Here is a 22,489-nt window from a genome sequence, read left to right as displayed (position 1 = left end):
CGCCAGGAGTTCAGCCTGGGCAGGGGACAGGAGAGCCTTCCTCCCGACGGGGAACAAGCCCACCCCACCTCCAGTCGCAGCATTCGCGGAACTCCCGCCCCGCCAGAGCGCGGAGCTGCGTTTCTGCTGGCGCTGTCTGGGTTGCAAGTGGGCCCACGGTCACAGGCCAGCCAGTGCCAAAAAATGAATTTAAAAAAAAAGAAGAGAAAAAAAAATGTGGCAGCGAGCCGGTGGAAATCAGCCGTGCCGAGCTTCTCTCCAGCCGGGCGACACTGAAGCAGGGAGAAAGATAAAGGAACTGTGCGAGGAATAACCAACCCTTAACTCCCCGCAGAGCATCGGGAGCCGGGTTTATCCCACCGCTCTTGCGGGTTCGCCCTGGGGGCAGGCAGCACAGGCAGGAGGGAAAAGGAAAGATCTGGCTGGCAGCTGGGGGCCGGGCAGATGCGGGTACTCCCGGCTCAGGGGTGCAAAGACTCGTCGGTAAGTCAGACCAGCTGGGGAGTCTTGGCACTGCGCAGAGGAAAGCCCCCCCGAGAACATCTCTTCCCCCCCTTCCTGGCTGGGAAGAGATGCGTGGCGAGGTTTAGCTGAAAGCGTGCTGCCGTTGGAGGGGAAAGGGAGCGGGGAGGGCTTTGTCCCGTCTGTTACCCGTGCTGTGACACACGGGCAGGGACCCAGCGCTTCCATCAGAAATAAATCAGAGGGGATGGAGCTCCGCGGTGACTCTTGCCGATGCACCTGCCAAAATTACTGCCGAGCTGGAAACCAGTCGGTGTGACAAAGACGCGGGAGAAAATAAAAAAAATCTGTATATGTCTTTGCTTTAAAAGACACAGTTTTGTCTGGAGAGATGTTTCCTCGGCTTCCTCCTCCCTTCGCACGGGGAGGAGGCAGGAGGCAGAACGAAGACGGCACACAGAGCTGGTACTTCAGGGGTGACAGCAGTCCAGGGTGGGGTAGTTTCAGACCCCCGCATCTTTACGTGTCGGATTTGCCCTCCAGGCTGCGAGGGAAAGGAGTCCTCTAAACGCCCGGGCCAGGAAAACTGAATTAACCCCCAAAGTGCTGTTACCAAACGCCCCAGGGAGAGGAAAAGGAGAGCTCCACATCCCCGGGGCTCTCCGGCATGCCCAGCCCGTTCCCTTCTCCCCTGGGCTAAAAAAAGCGCAGGGATGAGCCCGATGCGAGCCAGGGCTGCCCCGTAGCCCTAAAAGCCCGGCTCCCACCCCGCAGGCGGGCTGTCCAGGGGCTGCCTCTCTGTCAAGTACCGCGGAGCACATTCCGGCTGTGGGACCTCGGTCCTGACCGGGGAAATTTAACCCTGCGTGGGGAGCGATGGAGGCAGGGAGAAGGGAAAAATCCCAACGAGAGAACAGAAACGTGGCATCCAAGTTTACCGGCAGCGTTTTACCGAAGGCAAACCTCGAATCGGATTAATTCCCCGCCCCTCCCTGCAAAATAATAACCATTAAAAGTAGCATTTTAAGTAACCGTAACGGGAACAAAATTGCCGTCTCCCGAAGAGGCTCGGAGGGGCAAGGAAGCCGGGAAGCGCGGAAGGGAGAGACGGTAGAGTCCCAGAGTCACGAAATCTTCGTACATCTTCCCCCTCTCTCTCTCTTTGCTGCACGTCTTCCCCGAGCAAGAGCCTCCCCGGGCCCGGGGGGGTGGGGAAGGGGCAGGGCTGGGTAATTAAATTCCGGTGCCCGGCTAATTGCTGTAATTTGACGCTAACTGTACACCGCGGGCAGGCGCTGGGAGCGGCGGTGTGAAGCGCGCCTCGCACGGCCCATTGACCGCGTCCCGCCCCGCCGCCGCGCAGGACTCGCCGGTCCCCGCGGAGGTGGAGGCCGACCCCGGCCTGCTGGGCCAGGGCGGGTGGAAAGCGAAGCTCCGCAGGAGCCGAGGCTTCAAGTGTTGGCGGCCCCGGCACTCCCTCAGGACCGAATGGCTGCGGGTGCCGGCTCTCATCTCCCCCTTCACACCTGCCTGGAGACAGGGCCTGACCTTCATTCTGCAAGGTCTTTATCCCCAAGATCTTCGGGTGAGAGCAAGAGGGTGCATTCCCCTTCTCTCTACTGGAGGCTGAGACCAGCCTAGAACGTCTAGACCCCACCTGGCACAGCCTCATAGGTGGGCAGCAACATGCCCTGGCTTTTAGAAGACCTCAAAGTGATCTGGGACACGATGACAAATTCCGTCCCTGAAATGCAGTGGGCTTGCTGTGCAATTGCAAAGTGGAAATTAATTGCATCTCTCTACAAAATTCTGTAACTGGACTACTGCCTCTCCCCACTCCCACTGTGCCCAGATCCGGGAGATGGGGCAGGGGCCCTGGTCCCTCTCTTAAGGGTAGTGAAATCAGAGTTGTGATACACTCTGGCCATTTCACATGGCAGTTCAGCATTTGAACGCCTGAGAGGAAACACGGGAGAGGACAAGGAGTGCAGACACCAAAAAGTCTAAGGGCTGCACAGAGCGTCACAGGTCGGCTTCTCCTTGGGGGTGAAGGCATCTATCACCTCACACAGCCCAGTGGGACAGATCCTGGCCTGCTGGGTGCTGCAGCCACTGGATGCTGCTGCCCATCCCAGTGCCTGACCCATATACCACGGGCTGGGAAGGTCGTCTGCATTTGGGGGCTCTTTGTTTCCCCCTGGACTCCCCCAGCTACTTGCAGTGTCTCTGTTACCCACTTGGGCTGGTTCAGTAGCCCCTGCTCTTCGTCTTTTTGGGATGCATTATTATTATTATTATTATTATTATTATTATTATTATTATTATTATTATTATTATTATTATTATTGCTACGAGCACGCACTCAGTGGCAGCTTGCTCCCGAGGAAACCTACCTGCCCCCTGGGGAAGGTAAGGATGGGGTCTCTCCCGTCCCCACCCTGGCCGCAGGCACCCGGACGGGTAGAGCTGTCCCACCAACTCGGGGTTGGGGAAGCAGCGAGGAAGCGAAGTGAGCAGCTGCCCGGCGGCTGCAGCGCGCCCGGGGCACGCCCGGGGGCTGGCTGTGGCGGCGCACCCCCGGGGGAACGCGGGGCCGGATCGGGCGCCGTGGGAGTGCGGTGGCGGGGGGTGGCGGGGGGCAGCGCGGAGGCAGCGCGCAGGCGCGGGCAGGGAGCACACAGCTCTTTATGGCCAGGTGAGAGAGTCCCAGCTCAGGTAAGGGGAGGATTTACCCACAGGCATCCCGAGCGGGTGGCTTATCCTCGCAGTCCATGACCAGCAGGGATTTGGGGATCCGGAGCCCGCAGCCAGAATGTCTATCCTTGCCAAAATGGGGGACTGGCAGGTAAGGCGACCCTCCTGCCGGGGGCGGGAGGGTGTTTATTGTTATTTTAGGACCGGAGGCAGGGCAGGAGCGAGAAAGGTGACGGGCCGACGGCCCGGGAGACAGCATCGCCAAACCTGGCACTAGGGTTGGTGATTTTGCGGCTCCCGGTACTGGAAGCTGCTCCCAGCCACCGGCGAGGCCCAGATGCAACAGGTAGAGAGCGGTGGTCCGGGGCTGGGAGGGGCGAGGGCTGCTCCGCCGCCGCCAGGGCTCTCCCAGCCCGGCGTTGTCCCGGCCCTGGGCGAGCAGCGACCGCGCGTCGGAAACGGGCCGCGGGGGCTGAAATGTCGCTGTGTGCTCCCACCCGAGCCCGTCCCGTGCAAAAATAACGCTCCCGGGCCCTACACTCCAGTAGACGCTCCCGGAGCGCCCGTGGAAGGTGCTCCCGCGGGGATGAGCTGAAGGGAAGGGCAGCGGCCAAACGGGGAAAACGCGGCCCGCTGGGGCCTCGCCTAGCCCCGCGGACCCGGGGGGACCCACCCGCACCACGGGCGAGCCGACACGTGTGGAGTTACGGCGGCTCCCAAGCCGGGAGAAACTTGGAAGCCCTACAGCACCCTGATGTACTTCCACTTGGGCCGGGTCGCGGCTGTTTGCCGGCTGATAAAAGGGGAGACGAACCGTACTGTTCAAACACTCGGGCTTTAATTACCAAACACTCCTTTCCCCCGCCCCGCGTCTCCCCAGGACAGTCCAGTTCAAGACGGGAGCCTAGATTATTTTTCTGCTCCCAGTTTTTCAAATCTCTCGACTAAGTCCTTATCCGGACTACCTTATTTATTTATTTTTTTTTTTTAGGGTAGCAGTAAGCAGTCTGGAAAAAAAAAAAAAAGAGAGAGATGCAGTAAACAAACATTTTGATTTATTTTTACGTTTAGAACTGAAATATCTTTATCAGGTCGCTGCGGGAAAGCGATCAAAAGAGGATCTAATTTTTTTTTTTTTTTTCACTTAAGTCAACTCTTATGTAATCGCACTTACGGGCTATCTGCCTTGAAATCTATTCCCGACTCTTCCTTACACCCCAGCCCTCTTTGCTCCTGCTCCCCGGCCCTGCGGGCCCCCCACGCCGTGCCCTGCCGAAGGGGCCGGGCCGGGCGGACCCGCCGCGGAGCGCACAGGAGCCGCCTCCCGTTGCTCCGTGCGGGTCTCTTAGGGAAAGCCGTCCTCTCCCCTCCTACGCCCGTACCCCAGTCGGCCCGGGGCTGGGGGAGAAGAGGGTCAAAGGCCGGGCCCTTTGGCCCACGGGAGTCCCGAGCGGCCGCGTGTGGGAAGCTGTCCCAGGTGGGAGGCTCTCCCGGCTGTACCGGCTCCGCCAGCACGGCGCTAAGGGGCGATGGGCCCCTTCGTTACCCTCCTCCCCTCCTCTTTTTCTCATCGCCCCCCCCCCCCCCCCGGGGGACATTAACTAGGCTTAATCTGCCAGCTCCATTTGAACCTCAATAGGAGTAAAACCAACAATTTACTCTCCTGCCACTTACAGACAAAAGCACTGGTGAAAAAGAGCATCGGGGGGTGGAAGAATGGGGAAGGGGAAAGAAAAAAGAATTCCATTTTGAGATGTAGATGTGCGTGTATGAAGGAGCAGGCCCGGGAGCCTGAAGGCTTTGCCGCCCTTCCTGGCGTGGGGACGCGTGCGACGGGGCCCCCGAGGGCCCACTGCGGCTCCCCCGCGGAGTGGAGGGAGCTCTTAGCTCCTGGAGGCAGTAAATTTTCCCCCAGTGTCGAGGGGTGGCCCCGGGGGGGTCTCCAAGGCCGACAGGGCAGGTTTTGCCGTTGGCAGTAAGAAGTTTCGGGGAGCGGCCGGGCAGCCAGGTGCTCATCCCCCCCATGCGTGGGGATGCCCGGCTTCGGGGGCTGCCTGGGGACCTGGCGGGCTTCAGGACCTGCGGCAGGCCGGACACGCAGGACCCACGGAGAGGAGGATGCTTCGCCGTTAGGAGCGGCGCGGAAAAGAGAGAGAAAAACGAAGAAAATCGGGAAAACGGAGCCTTTCGGTGCATGGATCAAGGCTGGGAACACGGTGAAATAAAAGAGAAGGGTGGAAAAGCAACCCCCGAGGAGGGCAGGCTGAGCGCTCGCTTAGCGGCACATTGTTAAGCAAACGAAGCGCTCCACCTAAGAAAGTACCAAAGTTTTATTATGGTCATTGTTATGTCCTTTGCTCAAGTACTTGCAAAAGACTTTTTGGCTCCTGCTGCATTTGCATTACTGCTCGCCCAGTTCTATCTGGAAGGTTATTTTACGTTGAGTCTGTATGGGTATATTTTTATATATGTATTTTGAAGACCAGTAGCCAACAGAATCGAGAGGAACAAAATAGTTCGCAGAAGAAAGAAGCTTTTAAAATATCCACCAAAAAGATCAAGTCAAAACCAGAGGGCAACAGAAGCCTCCGCAGACAATAACCTCGTCAGAGCAAAACCGGAGTCTTGCTTTGGTTTCTTTAAACCTTGTTGGGGTAAAAAACAAAAACAAAACAAAACAAAACAAAAAAAATAAAAAAGAGAGGAGGGGTGGCTTCATGGCTAGCCCCAAACACCGCAGATGAAGGGACGATCGTCTTTTTGATTTCGCTGGCCACTTTCCTCCCCACCGGCAGGCAGACAGGCAGGGCCTACTGCCCACTCCCCCTCGCCCCCGGGGCTCAGCATGTTGGAGAAAGCACTTTAAAATATATATAAATATATTTTGCTTGTGGGTCCTTTCTACCTGTGTCCAGCGCTGCAGGTTGTTGTGCTGGCGAGCAATTGGGCTGTTGTTGATATGCTAATGAGGCGATTAGGCTGTGGGTAAAGAGCTGGAAAAGCGAAAAGTTTCCACCATTAGAGGGAGATCTCCGAGCGCGGACGGGAGCGCTGCCGAGCCTCCGCCAGCCGCGCTCCCCACGCCGCCCCGGCACCGGCACCGTAGGGAAAGGCAGGGAGAACCAAATCCTCTCTCTCACGTCAATCCATGAAAATGCTTTGGAAACTGACGGATAATATCAAGTATGAGGAATGTGAGGTAAGCGCTTCCCCCTGCCGGGGCAAAGCCCCTGGCGTCGCAGATGCGAGCAGGAGCCTGCAGCACCCCTCCGACTCTCAATTTCGCTTAGGAAAACTTCTGCTCCTTCGTCAGGCTTCCTTGCAGTCTTGCAGCTGAAGAGGGGCTGGGGTCCTTTCCCCAGGAACTTCTGGGCTTGTGGAAACCCGGCTTTGTCGTAAGTGTGCGAGGAAAGGCAGTTCAGGATCCAGCAGCAGCCTGGTCTATAGGTAGATCCTCCGTAGACAAGGCTCTGTAGGATGCTACACTCATCCATATGGGTGGATGGATAGATGGATGGATGGGTGAATGAATGGACGGATGAATGAATGAATGAAACGCAAAGAGACAAAGGGGAGAGAATTATTCTTACACGCCAGGTACCCGAGGCATTCCAATAAATTGGCTCAGAACCGACGACTTAATTCAGCCTTTTCGATGTGGCTGTGGGTTGAATATATGGAGCTGCGCAAATTTGCAGCGGTCAGCTACCGAACTGAAATCACGGGTCTGGGAGTGGCGTTCCCCCAGCTTTCAAATTTTCAGGGCCATACTCCCACGGCTTTGGGTAATAATATTTTAACGGCTTGAAAAAAATTAAGATCCCCCTAATTTGGCTTTGGAGCCGTTCAGCAAAGATTGTATGCACGCATGTGAATGCGTATGAATACATATTTTCAGAAACATGCGAGTGTCTTTTATTCTGACAAAAAGGAGAAGAAGAGGAAAAAGAAGAGCGATGCCCAGGACTCTCGCCTAGTCTCAAACCAACGAATACTATTGTCACCCGTTTCGCAAAAGTTGCTTGTGCAGTGCCTTTAAACCGCGCAATAAAGGACTCCACTTCGCAAATGAACGCAGTTACTTGGTCGTGACCCACGCGGGAAGGTCTCCCCAGCCTCGGTGAAGGCTTACCGACATGCATGTCTGAGTCGAAGGGGAGACCACCCTCCCATCCGATCCTTACGCTGATTTGGGCGACGCTGTAGCTTAGGAAAGGGACAGAGGACTCGACAGATTCACCGACGACTAAATGATTTGGTGGTTTAGTCCCGGATCGAGGAGTTTGGATTAAAGCTGTCTCCCGGAGTGGGAGCTGAGCTCTTAGAGGCATTCGCTGGCGGATGCTTAATTTCTGGGAATGAGGTGTCAAGGATGTGTTTTTGTGTTTTGTTTTTTTTTTTTTTTTAAACCGGAAAAAAGAAATTATTTATTTTATATTGCTCAGCTGGATTTCGGGAGGAGAGTATGTCTCTCTCCCTCTATCCCCTCCAGGATCGGTGTTCAAGTGTGCACACGCGCGAGCACGCGGATTTCACCGCAAACGGCTTTTGTTGCCTTGTGTTAATGGGACTTCGCACCGAGATGTTACTAAACACGGAGGGAGCAGCGGCTGCTGCCCCGGAGGCCCGCCGGCTTTTGTGCGTGCGTGCGCGGTTGTCTTTTCGCGATTTCCTCGGGTGGGGATGCGAGGTGACTTCTAGAGAGGATGGAAAAAGAGGGTGGCTTTACCATGGCTGGCATTGGACCTGTCTTTGAAAGGAAAGAAAAGAAAAAAAAAAAAAAAAGAAAAAAGAAAAGGCGGAATAAAAGCCCGGCAAGCCGTACTCAGCGCCCGGGGGGCCGGGAGCAAGCGGGCGGAGCGCGGGGCCGGGCGCCGGCGGCGCGGAGGCTGCGGCGGGGCAGCGGCGGCGGCGAGTGGAGCGGTGCCTGTTTGAGGGAGTTGTTTGGGAGTTGCACAGCCAGTCCGACGGGTTGCGCCGGAGCCCCGGCTTGTCTGGGCCGGGAGAAGCGCTCGCCTTGCCTTTTTTCCCGTCTCCCTCTCCCCCCCGCCACGTCCCTCCCGCCTTCCTTCCCTCCCCGCCTCGCAGCCTCCTGCCTTTTCCCCCCGTCTTTTCACGGGTCCTGCAAAACGGGGGCCGCGGGGAGCCCGGCGGATGCTCCTTGGGCTCCCCAGCCCCCCGGCCCTGGGCGCCCAGCAGCCTCGGCGCTGGGCTCGAACCGAAGGAGGAGGAGGAGGAGGGCTGGCACCCAGAAGGGGAGACACCCAAAAAAACTTTCCCAGCCGGTTTCCGGGACGCGGGGCACGGAGGCGAGCCGGCTCGGCGGCGCGGGACGGCCGCCGCGGGGGCAGCGGCGCGGGGAGCCCCTCGGCGGGGCGCCGTCGAGGCATGGACGGGGCGGCAGCGGCGGGCGGCCCTGCGGAGCCCACCCCGCGCAAAGGCGGCGGCAGCAGCGGCGCGGCCGAGGGCGGAAAGAGCCAGGCGGGGACCCAGGAGCCGCTCTTCTCCATAGGCTTTGAGGCCGGCTACACGCAGCAGCAGCCGCAGCCCGAGGTGCGCCCGCGCCGGACCGCGGAGCTGGGGGCAGAGGGAGGCGGCTGGAGGGGGGAAGGAAGGAGGGGAACAGAAGAGGAGGAAGGGGGGATCCCGCGCCCCCCTCCCCTCTCTTCTGCCTGTTTCTCCCACCCATCGCCCCCCCCCCCCACCCCCCCGCCGCACCTCCCTCCTGGCTCCCACCCTCTCCTTCTCTCCGGATCTCTTTCTCTTTCACTTTTGCATGCCCTGCAACCTTTTAAAATGTTGCCCCTTTCCTGTGATTCGTCAGACGCAGCAGCATGTCCCCCCTCTCTCTCTCTCGCTCCCTCTCTCTCCCTTTTTGTCTCTCTCTCGCTCTCCCTCTCCCCCATCTCTGATTAGATACACTGATTCTTCATTCAATGGACGTCATTTAGAACTGGCTCTGCCTTGAGTTGCCTTCTCGCTTCACGCTCGATTTCCAGCCATTCTTCCCTTATTAAGTATTCGTGTAATATTAATAGTCATGAATATCTGCTATTAGGAGTCTCCAGGAAGGCAGCAGATCTGTTATTAGGAGCTCAAGTGAAGCAGCAGCTAAGTCAAAGGAGAAAAAGAAAGAGACAGAGGAAAAAAAAAAAAAGGATTAAGAAACAAAACCACACACGCTAAAAACAAACCAAAACAAAAAAAAAAAGGCGCAAAACAAAGCAAAAAAAAAAGAAAAAGAAAAAAAAACAACCAACTTTGCCTCCTCACACCACGCCAGGATAGAGAGCTCGCCTTGGCAACACCCGATGAAGGGCAGCAGAGATCGGTGCAAGTTCTGATGGATTATAGCGGCGCTCCCGTGGTGCAGGAGCAGCCCCGGCGCCCCGGTCCCGCCGCCCGCGCCTAGCGCCGGGCTCCGGCCGCGCTCCCTCCGCGCCCGCGCCGCGCCCGCGGGGCTCCGCCGGGGGCTGAGCGCTCCGCCGGTCCCTTTCCTCTGCCTTCTTTTTTTTCTACTTTGACTTGTAACCCCCGAATCTTCGCAGATGTTAGTACACAGTTTTTCGGCTATGGTGAGTTGCTTCACGTTTCTCTCGGAGGGGGTTTGGTGTGTGCTGGGTGTTGCTATTGTTGTCGGCGGTGGTGGTCGGGATTCGCACGCAGCTTTTCTGAGAGGGCTTTTTTCCTTTCCTTCGTTTTTATAAATTGAGTGGCTTATTTTTTATTTTTCCTTCTCTTTTCCTTTTTTCATTTCCTGTTTAATTTTTTTTTGTCTGCCTCAAGAGAACGGCAAAAGGCTTTGCTTGGACCCCACCTCTTCGATTTCTTCACCTTGCCACCTGCAAGCGGGATATTTTCAGCTTTCTCGTTTTCCTTTTTCGGGGTCGTGGCTCTTCTCCTTGAATCATCCTCTTCCTCCTTAAACGCCATACCTTTTTTCACGGACGTACCCGTGGTTTCCTCTTCCCGGCTGAGGGAGCCAGCAAAGCCGTGCCTAAACGCCCGGGCGCATTTCGGTGCCGCTCGTCCGTCGGGGCGGCTGGGCTCGGGGCGGCGCTCCCCTCCGCCTGCCCGGCGCATTCCTCCGCTTCCCCGGCGCCCCAGCCGCCGCCACCGCCCCCTCCGCTCCGAAATCGCCCACTGCCGAGCTCGGCCGGGCACGGGGGCGGCTCTCCCCGTAGGTGGGGGGCCGTGGCAGTGCCTTCGCCTCGAAACATTTGTAAAACTCGCGGGTGGAACGACCGGTTTGTTCAGAGTCTATTTCGGCGTCTTCTGGTAACAAAATGGCAGTGGGCTTGGATTTTCCAGGGTTTTCTTGGGATGCGTTATCGGTAATCCCAACGACAGTATTTGTCTCAGTTCTGTCCGGGGTCAGCGGGAGGATTTCGGGTCGCGGTCGAATTTTTATTTTAATAATGACGGCCTATGAATTATTCTTTTTATCTGGGGGAAATACCTGCTTCTGAAATGCCGGGGCGCGATCTGTTGGGAATCCACGCTGTATCGTCGCAATGTTTTATTAATTATTGTGAGCAGTCCTGTTATAATTATTACTATTATTGCCGTTATCATTATTCCCGTTATTATTTAAAAAGAGAGACTGCTTCGTAATTGTGTGCGAAGGGAAATCAGAGGCAGAGAAATGCCCAGGTCTGCTCCTCTCCACCTCGGAGTGGATGAATTGCCCATCTTTGTTTGATAGGTGAAATTCGCAAGCAGATTTTAAGGAGAAACAGTTTGATTTTATCTTTGTTTTTCTTTTCTCTCCCCCTCCTTTTCCCTCCCCCTCCTCCTCCCTCCCCCCCCCCCTCCCCGCTGCCCCCCTCCCCCCCCACTTCAGGAGCGCCACGACAGTACCAGCAACGGGACAGCCCGGCTACCCCAATTGGGGACCGTGGGTCAGTCTCCCTACACCAGCGCCCCGCCGCTCTCCCACACCCCCAACGCCGACTTCCAGCCCCCCTACTTCCCCCCACCTTACCAGCCCATCTACCCCCAGTCTCAGGACCCCTACTCCCACGTGAACGACCCCTACAGCCTCAACCCCCTCCATGCCCAGCCGCAGCCCCAGCACCCAGGATGGCCAGGACAGAGGCAAAGCCAGGAGACGGGGTTGCTCCACACGCATCGGGGTTTGCCCCACCAGCTTTCGGGGCTCGACCCACGCAGGGACTACCGGCGGCACGACGACCTGCTGCACGCCCCGCACGGGCTGAGCTCTGGACTGGCAGACCTGCCCCTCCACTCCATCCCCCACGCCATCGAGGACGTGCCGGTAAGAAAAAGAGGCCGCCTTGGGGCCCATTCGTCCCTCTACCCCATCCTCCTCCCCGCGGGAGACGAACTTTGGGAAGGGAGGTGGCCACCCCAAAAGAAAGAGGGAGGGAAGAGGAGAACCCTCATCCAGGGAAAGGCGAAGCCCCCACCTAGAACAATAGGTTCTTGCAGCTCGCTCCTGCATGACACCTCCCCGTTAACGCGCCCGCTAAAATATAAATAAATCAAATTACTGTCATCGTTAACAGTATCTTTCCTTCTCAATGACAATAAGCTGTTACGATTGGAAGAATATATAATATCACCACAGGGCCGTGCATTTGGGAATTTCTCGCTGCCTTGGGAAAAACATGAGTCTGAAACGCAAGATCTCATTAAATGTCCTCCCAGGCAAATGTAATGGGGGGGAAAAAAAAAAGTGGGTGAAAGTGGCCTAAGAAGGAAAAATCGGTTTCCCGTGATTGCAGAATTGGCATATGGGATAACAACCTCCAAAGTTGTAAGAAGATATGGGCAGATCCTCTTCTCTAAAGGAATTAATTGACAAATCAGGGAAGAGGTATATTAAAATGCTGCCTTATTCTTTTAACAGCAGTGCAAAGGGATGACCTCATAAATCATTAGCTATAGGTTATCAAATTCGAGCCAGACCTGCTACACTCTATATTAAATTAAATGTTGGGAGCCTATTGGAGGATGCATTATTTGGGGGACCCAATTCTGTTATCGATAAACACAGATTTAAAAAAAAATTATTTCTAATTAAGCATGACATTAGCACACTGGCTATTTACAAAGCAAGCCAAGGCTATTGTTTGGTTAGGAAGGTGGCCTTATACAACGTGATAGGTCATGATAAAAGTTCATCTTCCTGGGTTTCTCCCTGAAAATGGAATTAGAACATGCCAATAAATTCATTAAAGCCCACAGAGCTTGTGAAAAGGTACTGGAGCTGCTCGACTTGCAGGAGGAAAGAGGAGAAGGGAACTGTGGTATCTGGATGTGATTTTTGCTCAAATGCCATCCCAAATTACAGGATCAAATATTACAACAAAATATTTGCTGACAGTTTAATGAGTACAGTTTCGTGTTGCAAGGATAATGCTCAGATGAACTTTCCTATTTTTGGGGGTCATTTTGAAATCTTTTGTAAATTATACTCGGGAAAAATAGTGAATTTATTACAGCCCTCATCTGGCTAAATTAGCCACAGAAAATTGCTGGTTATGTTTAGCAGTTTTGCAATAAACGCATACGTTTCCCAAAGTGGAGGATTTACTAAGCAATTTGGATCCGTTAAAAGCAGGTCGATTCTTTAAACTTGATATAAAATAACATGGAGGCAATAGTAAGAATAAACCAATTTGTTGACTGCAAGCCCCTGACTGCTGTAGGAGGAACATGACCTAAAATGTTCTCTGGAATTCTCCCTCTCCTCAGTGGCTCTCAGTGGCAGTGGGCTGATTTGGGAAGCCTCCTCTGCAGATATTTTAAGTACAAATCTTTTCATTTGCCTTTCAAGGATCTATGAATTAATAGCATTGCTATAATTTGTGAAAACCAGATGCCATCTGGTTTAAATCCTTAAACCAGCCCAGACATTTTTTTCCTCTGTAAAATCGAATCAGCAGGCTACATGAAGAAAAGCATAAAAATAAGAGAATGTATCTTTTAAGAGTATTTTATCTAGTTGTTTAAAAAAAAATCCTTTACAGGAATCTGAATCAGGAAAGGTAGTTTTTGGATTTTTCTGTTGCTGCAACAGTTAACCTTTAATAAAAACAACCACTAAATATTTAAGAAAATAAAGTAGACGGTGAAAATTATTTAATCATAAATATCTCTGTGGGATTTTAAACTTAACAGTCCTCTCTGTATGGAATATGTGTAGAAATAACACAAATAAAAGTATTATGCCACACTACATTTACTTTATGGGTTTAGGGTGCATGCATAAAGGGATCATATTTCCCCATATAGTTAAAACGCAAGAACTGCAGCAGTAGTCATTTCTGAACATTTCTCAATTTAATTATACTTAAATCCAGAAGCACTTTAGGCAAGTTACAAATGAGAGCATTGAGTATAATAAAACCTGTAATAAAGCAACTTAGTACCATCCACCCGGAATCATTGAGATCAGGCACAATTAACAGGAGCATAAATCCAAGACAGAATGGAAAATGTTAGAATCAGTATTATTGTTGGACAAAGACTAGAGAAGGAAGTAATAGTTTTTTAAATGGTAATGCCTGGGTTTTGTAACGATTGCAAAATCTTCTATCTCAGCAGCACTGGTGTTAATTTGTAAACACAGCCAGACATTATATTGCCTGTCAGTTTTTGGAATTAGAAAACATGATTTGACTTTCTAATCACGTCGTGACTCCGCCGCGCGAAACCCAGCTGTAGCCGCGACCGCGGAACCTGCGAGGGGACAATAGTGGAGCAGCGCGGGGTGCGTGGGGCAGCCTGGGGCCGCCAGCCGGGACCTCCCGGCCCCGTACCGGTCCCCCCTCCTTTGTGCTTTCCCTCCGGCGGGCGCGGGAGCGGCGGCGGGGAAGGGCCGCGCCGGGCCGGGGCTGCTTCCCGATGAGGAGGGAAGGGCACGGTGAAGGGAGCCCGCAGAAGCAGGAGGCTACGCAGGGGTTTGGCTCGGCCGGGCAAGCCCCAGGGCTCTGGGGATGATTTTTTTTTTAATTTATTGTGGAACGAGGGATGAATGGGAAGGGATGCAGGATTCCTCCCGATAAAGGAAATCCTCCCCAAATCCCATCTCCCCGCCCCACAATATCTGTTGTTTCCCTCCCCACACCGTGCCCGGGGAGGGGGACACAACTTCTCCCGCACCCCAGCCCTCCCCACCTTCTGTTGTGGTTGTACATTTACATCCCTGCCTGTTCCTTTTGTTGCAGCACGTAGAAGACCCCGGTATTAACATCCCAGATCAAACTGTAATTAAGAAAGGTAAGCCGTTTCCTTGCGCATACCAAACATGTCGTTACAGGCTAGGGACTACTCGCGGGGAGGACTTACTCGGCCTCCCCCCGCCCCTGGGCTCCTTCCTCTGGCACGTACTGTTGGCCGAAAGGTTGGAGGCAGAGAAAGAAAACGGGCTATGTGGGTTTAACCCACTTCTTAAATAGGCGCGTTATGCTGGGTACTTTAATTATTGTTGTCGTTAAAGAGGAAAAATGTTAGCAGGCAATCTAGAAAATCTAAGCCGATATTTTAGTGCATTAGCAAACAATTCGGTTTCATGGTTTGCCCCATGCATCTGGCTGAGCAGCAGGGTTTAATCGTTGTTGGTAAACTGGGCTGTGAAAGAGAAAACGTTGTTCCAGCCTTCTTCGGGTTTTCTTATTTAAATCACAGCGGTGATGAGGTGGGCTGTTGGTGAACAAGGGGCGAGTTTCTGGAAACTGATGTCTGTTAGTCAGGGCTGTTTGGCTTTCGTTGGCTTTGTGAGCTTGCTTTGCTTAGTATCGATTGAATTGCTTGGAAGCTGGACCCCAAATCGTGCGAAATATTTTTGGCGTGTTTTCACTCAGCTCTCTTTTCCTGTCTTTTTTTTTTTTTTGGACGACCGAACGATAGGGAAAGGTGGTACAGGGCAGTTTGCAAATGAGTTTCTCGGTGGAAAGGGATTGGTTAGTGTTTGGATCCTGTGTTGAGAGCTGCTGTTTGAGTAAAACTGGCGGGGCAGAAGTCATAGCTACCTCCTGCCTGCTCTGAGGGGTGCCGTGCCTGTGCAGCCGCCTGCAATTTGGGTACTCCGGCCCCCAGCAGAGCAAGGTGGTGCTGTACAGAGCCTCCTTCCTCTCTAACCCTAATCGCTGTACAGCCAGTGAGCTCAAAGTTTCATTTTTCCTCTCCTGTCTGTGAAGCCTTTGTCACGTCAAATTAGATGTGCAAGGGATAAATCTTAAGAGATGCTCTTTCCAAGTCGACATGATAATTGGCTCTTTTATTAGTAATCTCAAGAGTTCGTTTAACTCTTGTTGTATCTATTAGCCTTCCCAGAGCTATTAATGTCACAAGTGATCTATCCAAAACGGAGGGAGCCCCCCGCTCGGTTGGGCTGTGCCCACGAAGGGTAGCGGGGTGGGACGGAGGAAGGGAAGGCGATCGCACTCCCGCGGCCGGGACCCGAACCCGGCGGGCACCTCACGCCGAACCGGCGCCTCCCCGCCAGCCGCCGCTGGGCAGGGGCAGCCCGCCCGGGGAGGGACCAGGCTTTATTTTGGGCAGCGACCGGCGGTGGCGGCCGGATGTTGCCGGGGTACATGCGTGCCGGCTTCTCGCTGCGTGTTTTTTTTTTTTTCACGTGGAAAGGTTTGCGCTGAAGAGGCAGCTGGGCGGGCTGACCGGCGCCGTTCCCGGGGGGGGACCCTGCCGGTACTCCAGAGCTTATCTCTGTCGTGTACGGACGCCCGGCCGGCCGGTTGTGTCCCTCCCCCCCTTTACTCCCTGCCCTTCGCGGGCACGGCAGCCGGCGGCACCCGTTGCGGGCCGGTCGTGCCCGTTACGTCCAACACGGCCGGTACTGACGTGCTTTAACAAACAGCCATAAGCCCTCCGACGGCGCTCCGCGCTGGAGTGTGGGAGAGGACAGCGCGGGGGACCGCCGGGTTATTTTTAAGTTTCTTTGCTGCGGGTCGAGGGTTGCCCCGCTCTCCCCCTGCTCCTCCCGGCGAGCGGAGCGGTGCCCCCGCCAGCCGCCCTGCCCTCACCTGCCCACGCTCCCCCCCGCCCCGTAGGTGGTGCGGGGCCAGGGCTGGCCGCGGCCAGCGGCTCGGGTGCCGCCAGTGGCGGCGGCGGCTTCCCCATCCCCGGCTCCCCGCCCGCTCCTCACCCTCACCTCCCTGCTCCTCCCTCCCTGCAGGCCCCGTGTCCCTCTCCAAGTCTAACAACAACGCCGTCTCCTCCATCCCCATCAACAAGGACACGCTCTTCGGCGGGGTGGTGAACCCCAACGAGGTCTTCTGCTCGGTGCCGGGCCGCCTCTCGCTGCTCAGCTCCACCTCCAAGTACAAGGTCACGGTGGCGGAAGTGCAGAGACGCCTCTCGCCGCCCGAGTGCCTCAACGCCTCCCTGCTGGGCGGAGTGCTCCGGAGGTGAGGGGCGGGGGAACACGAGGAGGCGGGGTGGCGGCGGCGGATAACGCCCGCTGCCGGGCCGGGCCGTGCGGGAGATAGGGGGGGAGAACGAGGAGGAGGGATGGGGATGGTGGAGGTGGGGGGGGGGGCACTCGCCGCTAGGGGTCGGGGCGTGCGCGGCCGCCGGGGCAGCGCGGCGGGGGGCGCTGTAGCCATGGCAACGCACAGCTCGGGGGGCCTGAGCCCGGTGCCCAGCACGCCCTGTGTGTGTCCCCAAACCACAGTGATGAACCCCCTCCCCACCTCAAACACACACAGATCTCCCCCGGGAGGGGGGAGGTTACCGGCAGGTGCCTAGCTGCAGGTACCCACCCTGCTGCCCGCTGCCCTGGGCCTGCGACCTCACCCAGGCAATTACGCAGTGCCGGGTCAGGGAATAACATCCACGATTAATTAAACCAGCTCCCACCTCGACAGCCTGGCTTGGCCAAGCTATGCCAAAAAGCTGCAGATGGTCCACATAGGGACTAGCATGAAGGCAGCGATGCTCTGTGGCGGTAATGTGGCACCCAGACCACTACCTGGGGGCACAGGGAGATGCTCCTCCTGGATCCATGGCACCTTGGAGGCTCAGATGGCTGCCTCAGGGGTCCAGCCCAGGCCATGACATGACATGCCCTGGGCTTCCTGCCAGCCTGGGGGCTGATTCGATCCTTAGTGAGGACCCTCATTCTCTGGACGTGGAGCCATCCAAAGCCTCATCCCTATGTCTGACACTCAGCAACACCCACTTTTCAGCCCCCACAACCATGTCCCCCCCCGAACCCCCTTTATACCCCTCTGCGGGAAGACAATACGTCTGAGGGATCCATGGGCCGGAGCTGAAGTGAAAGCAGGTGCCCATCGCTGGCCCCACATCTTAGTACTTTTTTTGTGCGGAGCAGGGCGAAGTCTAAAAACGGAGGGAGATCTCTGAGAGAGAAACTGGACAAAATAGGATTAAACCTGCCAGCTGGGAGGCGTAAAGCTGCTAACGTTACCTTGCTCACGTCGCTAGTGGAGGGTAAGTGACTCAAAGAGCCAGGAGGGCTCATTTGGAAAATGTGCCTATTGCATTTACCTAATGGGAGAAGAGTTGGTGTTGGGCTGTTTTTATTTTTTTTTTCTTTCCCTTGAGTCAGTGCTGCTTGTTGGAAATTGGAAGTGCATTATTTTCTGTGCCTTGGAAAAATATGTTGATTGTCTGCCTTTGGCTTTTGTTTTAACCTGGAACGGACTTGATGAGTCCTGCAGACTCAGCATTGCATTCCACCATTTACTTACTTCTAAATCTCTGAACTAAATGTTTTCTGGGCCCCATCTTGCTCCCTCATTCAAGTGAGTAATCCTCCCTCCAGAGTAAGAGGATCTCACTGGGACTGCATGGGGAGGATCCCTGTGAACAGGGGCTGTGGGTTCAGATCCCTAAGAGACCCTTGATTGTCAAGTTGGAAGTTACAGGGAGCAGAGCCTCTAATGCTTCACTGCTGTCCTTCTGCCACAGGTGGACAACCAAGCAATTTTAAATGTCAAAAACTGCAGCTACTTTAAGTTTGTTCTCCCTCCCAGCCTGCAGCCACATAACAGTAAATCATTTAAGTTTTCTGACATCTGCATTTGAGAAATGCGTGACCATTACTTCCTGAATTAATTTGGGAATCCTTGACCTCAGCCATGAATTAATGGTGTCCTGAAAGCCTCAAAGTTGCACCACCGCCACCCCCCACTCCCTTTTGGTTCTCATTTTCAGAACACATGTTCCCTTGGCTAAATCATTCTCTACTTTGCTCTGGCCAGAAAAGGTGCAACTTAACTTTTAAGGCCTTGGGATGTCCTATGCTGTCAGAATTGGGAGGCGGGAAGCTAAAGAGTTTGCAGTCATTTACTTTTGAAGCAGTTGCTGTGTCAGACCACCTGGCACAAAGCAAGCCCAGATCCTCCTCCTTTCCCCTCGCTTATGGGTTCAAAAACATTTTAGACCTATTCAGTCTGCAAAGCGCTTTTAAGCTGAGCTTGAGCTGCACAGGTTTACCTTAAGTTTGGTTGTGTAGGAGGGGATTTGTTGCTTTGTTTTGTTGTCACTTTGCATTCTTTGAGAAATGTTTCATGTTCAAAGGGATGGGGAAAGAAGTGCTGCGCAATGCCAGACTTTTTTTTTGAACGCCGGGATTAGCGGCTGCACTATATTTACATGGCGTGAAAATTACTGTGTCTCCGTGTTCTTGAAAAGGCTTTGCAATCGCATCCACGGGCTGTAGTAAAAAATCACAAGGGGAAAACTTGTAAAAAGTCTAGATTTGGTAGATGCTTAACATTATTTGTGATCTTAATGAATATGGAGAAGGTTTTATGGTAATCTATTGTTCTGTTTGGCTTTCACATACAAAGGCTTTAAAAGAATGATTAAAAAAAAAATCAAAACAAAACCAAAAACAGAGGCCTGATCTCCACATAGCTTGTTGATGGTGGCTAATTTTGAGGGGGATGACAGTATAAACAGTGCTGGGGCTTTGAGTCTTGTAGCGATGAGGCAGTTTCTAGAGTACTGTTATTGTTTATGATCCGCTCCATTTTATGGAAACAAGCTCACTGGACTGAGGCTTTGAAGCTCTAATTGGCGCATGCGTTCTTCCGGAGCTGGAGCTAATGGCAGGAAGCCCTGCAGTAAAAACCAACTGGTTCAGGAAATTAAAACCAAAGATTTGAAAATCAACAAAACAGACAGACTCGGTGGAATGACCCTAAAATTCTCATGGTTAATCGTTTGGGGGTGAACATATAATTATATGCGATCAAGTTAAATTTTAAACACTTAGCTGTTTAATGCATTTTATTTAGAAGAGCTCTAGGAGTAATTATGATCAATATTAATCATTGATGCATTGCAAAAGAATACAGAGAGGTGGCTGAGGCAAACAAACATTTCCAGAGTAAATAGCAGTGAATAAAATGTATGTAAATGGCTGTATATAGGTATGGATATGTAAATGTAGGCACACATTCTAGGTGGAATGAAGCCTGCCTGTCTAAAAGTATCTGATAGTCAATGTAAACTTTAAAAAATCCTTTTGCAAGATTGTTGTGAAAATACACATTTGCATTGCCCTGTGTTGACTATGGCAAAGAAAACTCCTGCAAGATAAGATGCGATTAGCATTTCTTACCCTACCTTCTTCAAAGAAAATAAGTCTGAGCCTTTTAGAAGAAAAAAGCCCGAGTAGAATGTGCTGCTTTTTTTTCCTAATGGATTTTTGCCTCTGTGCAATGTGTACTGATGAGCTGTGTGTTTCCCTCCCATCCCCACCCATGCCTCCCTTTTCAGGAGAAGCAGTACATCTAGCTAGAGATTTTGGGTATGTTTGTGAGACAGAATTTCCTGCCAAAGCAGTAGCTGAATTTCTCAACCGACAACATTCCGATCCAAACGAGCAAGTCACAAGAAAAAACATGCTTCTAGCTACAAAGTAAGACATTTACCTTTCTGGCACGTTGTTCAGAAGTGAGGGGAGGGCGACAAGCTCGGGTTTGGGGCTTTTATTTGTGTTTGTCACATAGCCACTCGCTGATGGTTCTGCAAATGGTAAGGGGGTGTATTTTCCCTCCTACTATAGGAGAACTCTATAACTCACTTAGGTTTCCATCAAGTCAGTTAGTGATGATTACTTTGAAAGTGAGTCGTGAAAAATGTGGGTGGATGTTTAGTTAAAGAAAAAGCAGTAATTCTTCAGAGCAAATCATTTCCCAGGTCTTTTCACTTTGCTTATCAATTTAGGTAGAAGGGGCAGGCTTCCCATTGACAGTAAAATAAAACTGGCACATTAAACTGATTTCAGTTCATTAAAATTGGCAATGGTGCTTTCTGCCTAAGCAGCTCAGTTACTTAGTGAATATAGGGATATTAAAAATATATTTTAAATGACAATCTGTACGCAGTTAAAATGCTAGTGGAGTTGATCATTGGCGGGGCTTCCTAGACTTCCAGGTGGTGTGTGAAAAGAAAATGATCGTTTTGATATGTTTGCTGGAAATTAAAAGGGTTGTTTAGTAGCCCTTAATTACCAATGGAGGTGTCACCAAAGGGCACAGTGCCAGAGGGCGCATGCAGAAGATGGGAGCTGCTTTATGCCTGGAAGACATTAATGCGGGTTTTAGAATACAAACTGTTTAAATGCGCCTCTCAGCTCTCTCGCTATAAGGTGTGTTATTTCCCCGACCATTTGTGCAGCGAGTGGATGATATAACCTAACTTCTGCACCATGCTTTCATGTCTTCTCTTCCCACCTCCCTGGAAGGAAATTTCCAGACCCCAGTTAGAGTCAGCTTTCCCCTCTGTGGCAAGGTCCCTTTGGATTTGGAGGTAGAGATGTACATATATAAATGCTTCAGAATACCCTAATTTAAAGTCTGGATTCCCCTCTCTGCCCTCGCTCTTTCTTCCTGACACACAGGCGTGTTTTTGCTTTGTGAAGGAAGAGGCCCGTGCCTCTCCTCCAGTTCCAAAGGAAAAAAAGATCTTCCAAAATGTAGATAAATCCCTAAACCTCCCTTTGGGTATTGCACGCCATCTATTCCCCTCTGCCTAGCTGGGGAACTTTAAACTGCTTTTCTGTGATACCTAAAATATTTTATGGTGTCATCTGCTCCACAAGACGCTGCTGGGCAGGGATGTGTGTTTGTGGGGGCCTGCACTCTAAGGGTCGGTGGGGATAGCTGGGAGGTGTGTGTGCATCTGCCTGCCTGCTATTTTTCTGTGTGTTGTCTGGGGCTGGGGTATGATGTGCGTGCAAGGTGAAGGGAAGGAAGAGGTTTGTGCATGCCAGGGAAGCATGAGAATTAGGGGGAAGGATGTGTAGAGGAGAGGGAGAGGTGAGAGAGAGTGAGTCTACGCTCGGGGGCAGCAGCCCCCTTGATCCAGGGGCTTGTGTAACCTGGCAGGGAGCACGCACAGACTTTGCTGCCGCCAGTGATGGTTCATTTCTCTCCCTCTCTCTTCCACTCCCTCTCTCCCTCTGTCTCTCTGCTCCATTTGTGCTACAGACAGATCTGTAAAGAGTTCACCGACCTGCTGGCTCAGGACCGATCTCCCCTGGGGAACTCACGGCCCAACCCCATTTTGGAGCCAGGCATCCAGAGCTGCCTGACCCACTTCAACCTCATCTCACACGGCTTCGGGAGCCCGGCGGTGTGCGCGGCCGTCACCGCCCTGCAGAACTATCTCACCGAGGCACTCAAGGCCATGGACAAAATGTACCTCAGCAACAATCCCAACAGCCACACAGACAACAGCACCAAAAGCGGCGACAAAGAGGAGAAGCACCGAAAGTGAGGATCCCCCCAACACGCTCCTCTCCCTTCCCCCTCATAGCCCATCGATCCATTCATCTCCCTCCTCCCTCTTCTCTGCACCCAGCACCCCAGGCTACAGCAACAGAATGAGCGTCCTTCTGCCAATCCTGTTCTCTTGACTCTGCAGGACTGCTGTGCCCTCTCCCCACACCCCTTCCCAGCATCCACGGTTCCATTTGTTCCCGCTTAACTTCCCCCCCCTTCTCCCCACTGCCACCATCGTTTTACCCCAGTTTGGAGCCTAAGAGAACAGAACAGGGGGACGGAGCCAGCAAAGAAAAAAAAAGTTCTGTCTTGAGTTTGTGAACTTTTTTTAAAAAATAAAACAAAAGGAGGGAAAAAAAACCCACAAAAAACCACAAAACAAAAAAAGGACTTTTTTTCTAAAAAAATATATATAAAAAAATAAACAAAAAGAAATAAATAATACTTTAAAAAATTCTATGAGCTTCACCGGACTGAATCACCACCTTCCCTTACATAAACGTCAGTTAAGATTGTAGCCATATTAAAAATGAAAAAAAAAAGGCGAAAAAAGTGCAACAGCAAACAAACAAAAGGCAAAAAGG

At 52.9% G+C, this 22,489-nt stretch overlaps 1 protein-coding gene across 3 annotated transcripts; it reads left to right on the top strand.

The window, feature by feature from the left end:
• Window positions 1–3,274: 3,274 nt before the first annotated feature.
• Window positions 3,275–21,900, top strand: TFAP2A (transcription factor AP-2 alpha; the record flags this gene model as incomplete). Of its 3 annotated transcripts, XM_080339260.1 has the most annotated exons (8): window positions 6,302–6,355; window positions 9,705–9,731; window positions 11,000–11,434; window positions 14,352–14,403; window positions 16,322–16,553; window positions 17,480–17,598; window positions 19,897–20,038; window positions 21,612–21,900. In XM_080339260.1, the coding sequence occupies 8 exons, from the start codon at window positions 6,305–6,307 to the stop codon at window positions 21,898–21,900; spliced, it is 1,347 nt and encodes a 448-aa protein (XP_080195386.1). The 3 variants fall into 3 exon arrangements, with proteins under 3 accessions (XP_080195385.1, XP_080195386.1, XP_080195384.1); XM_080339259.1 differs by lacking the exons at window positions 6,302–6,355; window positions 9,705–9,731 and adding an exon at window positions 3,275–3,307; XM_080339258.1 differs by lacking the exon at window positions 9,705–9,731 and having other exon boundaries at window positions 6,305–6,355.
• Between the last annotated feature and the right edge of the window lie 589 nt (window positions 21,901–22,489).

Source organism: Nesoenas mayeri (assembly GCF_963082525.1).
Source record: "Nesoenas mayeri genome assembly, chromosome: 2".
Lineage (NCBI taxonomy): Eukaryota > Metazoa > Chordata > Aves > Columbiformes > Columbidae > Nesoenas > Nesoenas mayeri.
The sequence above is the reverse complement of the archived record's forward strand: the minus strand, read 5'-3'. Positions and strand labels throughout refer to the sequence as shown.